Raw genomic sequence first — 9,586 nt, forward strand, 5'->3', positions numbered from 1 at the left:
TAGCTGAGCGTTACACAGGGCTGGGCAGGAGGGGCTCCTGGCTGCCACAAACTTTCTTCTCCCAGAGAATGGTGGAGCAGAGAGACCAACATCCCTCCTGCCAGAAATGCAGCCTTTTCTGGGGCTCAGGCTGTGCCCAGCTGGCTGCAACAGGGTCCGAATAGCTCTGACCTGTTCTGCACAGCTGTCCAAGCTCCCAAGCCATTCTTAGCCACAGGCAACCTTGGCAAGCTTGAGTGATATCAGCTCTTTAGTGATTATCAGCTCATTGTGATTTCAGCTCTTATCTTGCTGGGCACCTAGACAGGCAGATGCAGGGAGAGAGAGGAGAAGGCTGTGTGGGGTTCCACAGCGATGTCTTTATTGATTCCTCTGCGAAGGTTCCCAGGAACAAAAGGTTCTTCTGTGAAGGTTCCCAGTGACAGCTCTTTTGCCCAAGCTGGGCAAAAGCAGCTCTTTATATAGGGGTCAGGTGTTTTGGAAATTGTCCAATAGCAAGGGTTAAAGGAAAGTGACCTGTAGTCTTACAGAGAGATAAGCAGGGGTCCGAAGAGAGGGGCTTCCAGTCCCGTCACCATGAGTTGGCATTTCCCACCTTAGGCTGCTGAACACCAGGGAAGCCTTGTGGGCTCTGCTAGACGCCAGGCTGTGTGCTCAGGGCCTGTGTCTGGGGGGGTTTGGGGTCCGTGGCTGGGTGCGGGGCCGTGGCTGGGGCCGAGGCTGCTGTGGCTCCTGGGGCTGCTGGGGCAGCGGCCGCTGCTGCATTCGCTGCTGCTTCGGCGTGGGCTTGGATGGAGCCTGGGGCAGCTCCCTCATCATCCCCCTCTCATGGTCCATGGGCAGGCTCTGCATCGCTCGCTCCTCCCCTGCAACAGCACAAGGACCCCACAGTCACACATCCACCAAAAAGCCCAAAAGACACGGAAATGTCCTCGGCCCAAATGTTGGGGTTTAAGCTGCCACTCTCAGGTGTTCCTGCTGTGCCAGTGTGACACCGTGATATTTGATGAAAAATCCCTTCGCCAGGATTTCTTCTCCTGGGAAGCTGGGAAGCTTCAGTTTCTCCCTGTTTTGCTGCTTTGGAATGTGATTTGGAGAACTGTTCACCCAGCATGTGAATTGTTCTTAATTAATGACCAATCACAGCCAGTTGTGTCAGATTCTGAGTGTTTTTTATTATCATTCTTGTCTAGCCTCCTGATGCATCTTTTCTCTTTTTATTTATATATTATTTTTTATATTTTTATATATTATTTATTTATATCTTATTTATATATCATTTTTATTTATTTATATATTCTTTTTTGTATAGTTTTAGTATATAATTTTCATATAATGTCATATAACATCATTGCATATCATATAATTTCATGTAATTTTCATATCGTATCATATAACGTCATAAAATAATAAATCAGCCTTCTAAGAGCTTGGAGTCAGCTTCTCCTCTCTCACCTCGTCCTGGGGACCCACCCAGCACCACAACACCAGTGAACAGCAAAAATCACCTCTGCCTGCACCTCCCAGGCTAACATGGAAGTTTTTGGCCGCCTGGCAGAGATCAAGGTACCTGGAGTATTTGGGGCAGCCCTGCCCTGCCTGTTGGGGGAATCAACTTTATCAGGGAGACATCCATGGACATCCCCAGCCTGAGCTGCTCTGTCCCCTTTTGGAGGCTACCAAAGGGAAAGTGAGATCTAACACCAGGAAATAACATCAAAGCACTCTGCTCTGCCTTTGCCTGTGCTGGGATTTCCAGACTCCTGGCAGCCAGAGATCCCTTTTGCCAGCATTCATTTTCACACACAAAGAGGTAAATTCATACAGGCTGACTTCTGATCACTGACTCATCGTTTCTGAAATATCACTCATCTTCACTTAGGGATTGAGGGATTTACCTCTTGAGACACTGAGTTGGCCTTAAAATCACAGCAAACTGTTTCAGAGAGGTTAGTCACCGTAAAATAATCACTAAAATATTAGTTTTCATTTTCTCAGGCTCATTTTCTTGATTCCTGCTGAATCCAGGCCCAAGCACTGAGGCTATGGTGTCACTGCACAGCTGAGGCAGTGATCTGTACCACTCAAAAGAGAACAGCCACAATGTAAAATAATACTCAGGTGGCTTTCTCAAAGCACATATCAGAAAGTGAGACTGGCAATGCCAGCTGATCTACACAGATTCACCATATGCTAAAACCAGGTTATTGCTCATGTCAGGGCAGAGAAAATGCTCCTGACCACAGGGTTGCTGTCAGTGGGAAGCTCTATTATTTTAGGTGGCTGGATAGCAAAACAAAGCCTCTTAAACACTTACCATAAACTTCATTCCTTTTTGCTTTCCTCCTTCTGATACAATAAATAAGACAAATCACAAAGATGACAAAGAAGACTGCACCTCCTGCTATGCTCAAGATGAGGTAAAAGTCCATCTTGCCTAGTTAAGGGGATGAAAGAGGATGTTAGATGGAAAGAAATCACTTGCACAACATCTACTCAGAATTCTGCATTTTCTTCCATTGACTGTAAAGGCAGACCAGCAGACACCCCACCCTTTGCCTTTTACCTGTTTACAGCAGAAAGTTGCTGTTCCCCATTGTTGAGAATTTTGATTGCTTCCTGATGGGTTCAAGTTCTGCAGAAAATTGAAACCAGAGCATTCATGTGTGCCAGCTCACTGTATTTAAATTGCCACTTGTTTTAGCAGCCAGTGTTACACCAAGGTGTATTTTGCTTTTTTGTGTGCCTGTTTCTCCCAGATGAGTGCAAGAGGAGCTCAGACAGATTCATATATAGTTACACTTCCATGAAAAGCTGCCTGAGCTAAAGCCCACCTGAAATGTACCTTGCCTCTGAAGATCAAAATTCAAGGTGATTGGTGTTTCTCAAGGGTGAGAAAAAATGAAATCTAAATTGTCTAGACAATGGCCAATATCTGCCCATAGCAGCAGTGCAGGCAGACCTATGCTTGCCTGGCTTTTGTCCTGGCATGGGCAGCTTTGGCCAACATTTCCTCATCCAGACAAGGTGTTTGGGATAGTTTGCCTTGACTTAAAACAGACCTAATCCAGCAGCACACTTTCATACCTGGCTCCAAAGTCCATGCCACGTCCTGCTTGTCCCTTCCCAAAGCTAACATCGATCATCAATGGGACTGTGCAGTCCATCAGGTCAGGCAGCAGCAAAAATATGCATTGCTTGGCTATTTTTGAAATCAGGAGGATTATCCAGGAGACAACAGCTGCACAGGAGAGCAGTGGCCATCCTGTCCCTCAGCTCTTTGCCCATCAGTCACAATCAGCAGACCTGGGGTCACTTCAGTGAAGCCTTTATGCCTTAGGGCTTGCTCCCTCCCTTCTCACCCCATGGGCTGTCCTTCAGACTTGGATTTTCCCCAGATTTCCTGAGGCAGAAGTAGGTAAAAATTGGAAATACTGAGCCAGCTCTTGTGAGCCCCCCCTGCTATCTACCAGCTCCAGCAGGAATCTAGAGTAAGAGAATGCTTCCAGCAGAGCACTCATGGTTGGGCGGGATGAACCCAAGCCTGGCAAAGTCAAGGACTTTTCCCCAGCATTGCACTGGAATTCTGAACTTTAAACACCACACCCAGTGTCACACCAGTGTGATCTGTCCTCTGTTTGTGCCTTAACTTGCAGAATTTTTACGTGGGAGGGTGACAACTGTGATGACTTCTTTTGTCTACTGAATCATTTTCAGCATGACTCTTCCCATTTAAAATGCAATCCTTTCAGTCCTTTTGCTGCACCTGTGGTTAGCTGAATAGGAAAACCTTGGTACATTTGAACCATGCTTATCTGACCCATGCGTGTCACAGACATCTTTTATGGAAAATCCTTTCCTTAGGATTTTTTCTTCCTGAGAAACTGAGAGGCCTCAGGAACAAAATTTAAACAATGATTATCTGCTGCTGTGGAATGCAACAGGTGGATCTGTGATTGGCCCATGTTGGATGTTTCTAATTAATGGCCAATCACAGCCCAGCTGGCTCAGACAGAGAGTCCGAGCCACAAACCTTTGTTATGATTCTTTCCTATTCTATTCTTAGCTAGCCTTCTGAGGAAATCCTTTCTTCTATTCTTTTAGTATAGTTTTAATGTAATATATATCATAAAATAATAAATCAGCCTTCTGAAACCTGGAGTCAGATCCTCGTCTCTTCCGTCATCCTCGGACCCCTGTGAACACGGTCACATATGCAACCCTAAAGAAAAATCCTCCAGAACTTCCCTCCTGATTTCTAGGCCAAGCTGAAGAGTCCAAGCAGCTTATTTTTCCCCTTGTGGGAGAACTCATCCACACCCATGGGTAGCGGGCAACCACCACACTGATAGACATGATTATGGCGAGGAGAAAAAACACAATGGATCTCCCCACAGGAGAAGGGGAGGAGCAAAACCCCTCTCACACCCCACTGCCCTCGGCAGTGGTCCACTCTAGCACATTCTGACAAAAGAGATTGCTTACCTGAGCAGTTAATTACTTTTTCAGCCATTTTTTCACTGGCTTGGTTCTTAGCAACGCATTGGAACGTCCCAGAATTCCACCCGTGCCATTCCAGCACTGTTGCATTCTTTTGGATTTTTTTGCCATTGGGTTGGGTCAGCTCTATTATAAATACTTCATCCTTGGCCTTCTGTTTGGCTTCACACTTGACAGACACACTTTTATTCCTGCATTCAGCCATGAGGACTGGCTGAGGGACAGGCTCTGAAAAAGAAGGGAAGGGACAGGCACAGGCACATCTGAGAGAGTTTCTCCTCTTGAAAGCCTCTGCTACAGAGAATAGGGAATTGAGCAGAACAGAGAATAAACCCCAAATCAGCAGCTAATGAGATCACAAAAGGATGAAGAGCAAATTAGACCTCTACTGCAGAAGTAACAAGGCAACAACAAAGAAAATGCAGAGCAGTAGCCTACTTGGTTGGCCCAGTAGAGCAGAGCTGGACACCAGGCAGGTGCGGGGAGGAAGCTGAGTCTTCCTGAGGCGGGTGGAAGGGACTCAGAGCCGCAGACCCAACAGTTACTACAGGACTTCCAAAACCACGCGTCAGAGGTAATGCAACCTCTGTGCTGCACAGCAGAGGAAATGATGCAGCACCCAGCTGGGCTGGAGCATTAGCCCTGACCTGAGATGAGGACACCCCAATGACAGCAGAGTGTCTTCAAACATGAGCAAGAAGCATCAGGCCCTGATGACTTCCTGAATCTGTTTACAGTAATAGCTCCCAAAGCAGTGAGACACCCTCGCTGCTCAGCAGCCCCTTAGACACAAAGGGGCCTCCCATTGCACAGAAACCCTGCTAAAGCCATTCCAGCTGTCATTGCTGCCTCAATAAGGCATCATTTCTGCAATCCCAGCTGGTGCCACAAACTCAAGGTGTTGGCAAAGATGTGGACAATGACTGAAGAAGACAGAGCAAAGCTATCCCCTTATTGGAGAAAAAACCTGTGCTGTCCTACAGCTTAGAGGTCTGGAGAGGACACAGCAGCTCTTAAGGAGCAGAATAGCCATCCCCATCATCCCTACTCACCCCAAAACCTTTGGGCTCTACTGCTCTGATCTCTGAGGACAAGATACAGCACAGGAATGGAAGCTGCCCTCATGCTTTGAACCCAAGCAGCTGAAATCCCCAGGTGTGGGCTTGACTATGCTTCAAAGAGCACAGCCTTTCTATTTGTTGTGTTGTGCTGTGCAAGGATAGGGTGCAGGGGTCTTCTTCCACTGCAAATTCAGCTCCTATTGTGGTTTGTCTCAGGGGAGGTGACTGCTGGCTATTTTATATGTTAGAGCAAAAACTGAGTGGGATTCCATTGGCTGAATGAAGGCATTTAGTGCCATCAGGACTCCTGAGCTCTCCTCAAGGGGCTGGCACACAAATTGCTCAGCTTGCTGGACCAGTGGCCAGAGAGCAAAAGTCCTAACTCAGTATCCATCAAATGGCACCAGAAGTACCCAAAACTCACAGTGCATCAGCCACAGCTGTACCCCACACAGGCTGCTGTGGTCCTGGCAGAGGTTTCTGGAAGCCCAGTACCCTCTCAGGGTCCCAGCACTGTTTGTGGTGCTGCAGGAGGGCTGGCCACCCTCACCCTGCTGCCAGTGTGAACCTGCTCACAGCTGCTTCCTTGGGCACAGCTAGGAACCTGCTGGCTGACAAACAGGGGAGCCAGAAAGAAGCTGGGGATTCGAGGCCATCAATCAGAGCAAGAGAAGGGAGAAGAGAGGCAGGCTGCTGTCAGTGGCAGGAAGAAAAAGGTACAGTCCTACAGAAGTCCTCCCACTCCTAATCAGCAAGGAGGGCACCGAGTAGAAAAGGCTGTGGGAGAGAGCAGAGAATCCCAAATCTTGTGCAGCTGTCCTGGGCATGGTATGGCAAAGACAAAACTCACCCTGAACGAATAACATTGTATTTTCCTCTGCCTTCAGCTGTCCATCCTTCTGATAAACCTGCACCGTGTAGCGCCCACTGTCCTCCTTCTGCAGGCGCTGGATTTGCAGGGTCCCGTTCCGGAGTATGGCACACCTGCACTGCTCCTTGTTCACAAAGTGCTTGGCTCTGTTTTCTCTGATCTGAACCAGCCTTTCTGGCCCTCTCCTCCACGTGGCCTCGTAGATGCTCCCAGGAGCAGTGATGCTGAGAAGAGCTGTCTCGTTCGCTGCCTTGTAAATCCAGCTGGTGCTGGAGCCTGTGGAGGGAAGCACAGCCAGCCCCTCAGTTGTCTCCAGCAGTCACCAAAGGTTGTCATTTGCTATGCCACCCCCTTCCTGAGCTGCCCAAGCCTCTCTGCTTTACTGATGCCATCTTCTTCTCCCACTCCAAAATATTTCTTGATTGTTCATTAGATAAATGGCAGCATCCAATTTAATTCTGAGAGGCAAGAAAGTGAAGAGCCGAGCTTTCAAAAGCTGAATTTATACCCTGGCTGACTTACTTGGAGTGACTCTGGATGCCAAGATTCATGGCCTCCCATTCAGTTTAACATGAACTTAGCCCTTCCTGAAAAGAAGGTCACTCTTGTGTTTTGCACATGGCACAGGCTGGTACCCAGAACTGCAAACAGCAAAAACAGTCACATCCCTGGACGGCAGAATCATTTCAGCAACCCCAGTGATAGCAATGATGATAATAATAGCAGCCAACATCAATCTGTGGGTGAGTGTAGGGCGCTGAACTGGAGGCACCCCCACAGCAGTGTCCCCCCTCTCCCATCCCAGTTACTCTGCCCCACTGCAATGCATCCACTTGATTTTTCTAGCACAGGATCCCCATGGGGCAAGTAAGGCAGGGAGAAACAGCTACCAGCATCTGAGGGGCTGCAGGACTCATTACAAGAAAAGCAATGGCTAAAAAAAAAAAAAACCAAAAATATTTTCTCTTCCTTTGATTCCAGGTCCCTTCTCCAAGACAGTGAGGAGCAGGAGCTTCCCAAAGGTGGTGTCAGGACTGGGAAGCACCTGAGCATGGGGCTGCCAAAGGGCATATTCACTAAACATTCACATTTCCAGCAGTGGGGAGGATGCACTCCTGGAGCAGTGCCCGGGGGCTCTGCCCGCTCCCCTGCAGCCACCGCCTCTGCAGGGCCCATTTCTGGTGAGCCAGCACTTGGGAAAGTTCCCTGGGAGGTCATTTCAAGAGAGGAACTGTCCCCACCCCCGTGGCAGGTGGACAAACCTGCAGGAGGAGGGCGAAATCCGTGTGCAAGTGTCAGGTGGGATAAGCTCACTGGCACAAGCTCAGAGGCACAGCTTATTTAGTTTGGCATTTTCTTGTGTTCATTCCTCCTCAATTTACAGGGTGAAGCCAATCAGCAGGAGGAGATTTCCCTTCCCATCACCACACAGAGCTGATTCTGCCCTAATTTTATGTATTTTAAGTACTTTTTTCCCCACAGAGAGAAAAGCCTGTGTTTATGCATATTTTTATTACAGTCCTTCACTCCTTGTATCTAGGATAATGATAAATGGCACCACAGAGGGGAAACTGAAAGCCAGTGGCTATTTCATTAAACTAACAATATTAGAGATAATCAGAGAACTAGAATAGCATGCCTCTGCAACAAGAACATTAATGCTGCAGTGCTTCTGGCAATTCACCACCTCCAAAGAGAGGTTGTTTTTCCAGCATTGCCTTTCTTGCAAGGTATTTGATATATCTAATGAAATGTCCTGAAATAAAGTTATCAACTAAACAGCCTTGGGAGCAGCTATGCCCCACACAGATGACACTACACATTATACCCCAATATTTGATTTCTGATACTTGTTTCTGCTCAATCATGAACGAGTATTTAGAGCTAGTAATAGGATTTCTTTGCATAACAGACACTACTTATATTTTCTCTCCGAAAGTAAAGGAAAAAAGTAATCTGAGTTTTCAAGGATAATTCAATGGCATCTCTGTGGACCAGAGACATTTCTAAATATTGATCTGATCTCCATAGTCTTTCTAGTGGAAAGCTGAGTACCCCACATGTACGATACTAAAAATCTGTTTAGCTAATGAAACAATACTTCTGATAAAAATGCCCACTAAAATGTGCTCCAAAGGGCAGAAAGGTTTTAACTGAGGGGCTTCAGCTCACTCACAGTCACAAGAAAGAGTTAAAAGAAAAAGCTCCCATAGTAATTTTAGAGAAGGAAGGAAGTCACTGAAACTATTTTCTATTCAAGGGAATAATCCTTATTTCTGCTGGGGAAGATGTTTTATAGATTGTGTACATAAAAAGAAGAAATCCTTATTTATCTATTAATTTTGTTCTGAAGGAAAAGCAAAGCATTAAACAGCCATACATACAAACTTAGTGGAATGAAATAGAGGGGAAAAAAATTATGCAGGCTTGTATTGTCTCCATCTCTTAAAACCTTCTCTAATCTATGAGTTAACACCTTAATTAAGTTTTTAGATTAATATTTTAAAAAATAATGAGAACAATAATATGCAAAATATAAAAAATATATGCAGTTGCTTGCTGTTTTCACATCTTAGACTTCAGCTCCACTAAAGACACTGAAATCTATCACTCTGTTAATATTTATGGAAGAATATAAATTGCACTTTCAAAAGATTTGCACATCTTTGATAAGAAAAGGAAATTACATGCGATAATGCACAGTGAACTGGATCTCTAATGTAGTACAAGCTGCCTTGAGGGCAGAAAGCAAACTGTATGCTGACATTTCTCATTACACATGTGTCAAATTAAGGCTCATTAACTTAAAACCAAAACTCTTTACAGCTTATTATTATAACTGGAATAGGAAACTCAGGTCCTGCCCTCCCCCTGGCTGAAAATTAAATCAAATAATAATAGCAATAACCCAGATGTCTTCACTCATTGGAAAAGTGGAACAAGTTCCTTATCAGTAGCAGCCCACCAAGTTGTAAATGCTTTAAAATGCAATTTTAACATCAGCCCACAAGAGCAGAAAACCGTAAGAAAAACTCACATTGTACACTGGGAAATAAAAGCAGCAAGCACTTGACTAGGAAAATCCTCCTAAAGTTCATTTTCAGGGTCAAAAACCATCCAGTGTTGCCTTGCCTAGTGGTAGCTCCTGGCAGGT

The 9,586-nt window shown here is 46.0% G+C and overlaps 1 protein-coding gene across 1 annotated transcript; it reads right to left on the reverse strand.

Moving 5' to 3' along the window:
* Positions 1 to 378: 378 nt before the first annotated feature.
* LOC115908268 (T-cell surface antigen CD2-like) lies at positions 379 to 9,586 on the reverse strand. Its single transcript, XM_030956748.1, has 5 exons — positions 9,470 to 9,586; positions 6,412 to 6,708; positions 4,486 to 4,728; positions 2,318 to 2,437; positions 379 to 866 (listed from the first exon to the last, which is right to left on the reverse strand). The coding sequence occupies exons 1-5, from the start codon at positions 9,528 to 9,530 to the stop codon at positions 655 to 657; spliced, it is 933 nt and encodes a 310-aa protein (XP_030812608.1). The 5' UTR covers positions 9,531 to 9,586; the 3' UTR covers positions 379 to 654.

Source organism: Camarhynchus parvulus, chromosome 1 (genome assembly GCF_901933205.1).
Source record: "Camarhynchus parvulus chromosome 1, STF_HiC, whole genome shotgun sequence".
Classification (NCBI taxonomy): domain Eukaryota; kingdom Metazoa; phylum Chordata; class Aves; order Passeriformes; family Thraupidae; genus Camarhynchus; species Camarhynchus parvulus.

What these genes read in the sequence shown, in the direction of transcription:
- LOC115908268 (XM_030956748.1), bottom strand. Translation starts at nt 9,530, where the DNA reads ATGAACTTTAGGAGGATTTTCCTAGTCAAGTGCTTGCTGCTTTTATTT. An exon ending in TTTATTTCCCAGTGTACAAT is followed by an intron (nt 6,709 to 9,469) that starts GTGAGTTTTTCT and finishes TTCCCTCCACAG; the next exon opens with GCTCCAGCACCAGCTGGATT. An exon ending in AAAAGTAATTAACTGCTCAG is followed by an intron (nt 2,438 to 4,485) that starts GTAAGCAATCTC and finishes CCCCTTAACTAG; the next exon opens with GCAAGATGGACTTTTACCTC.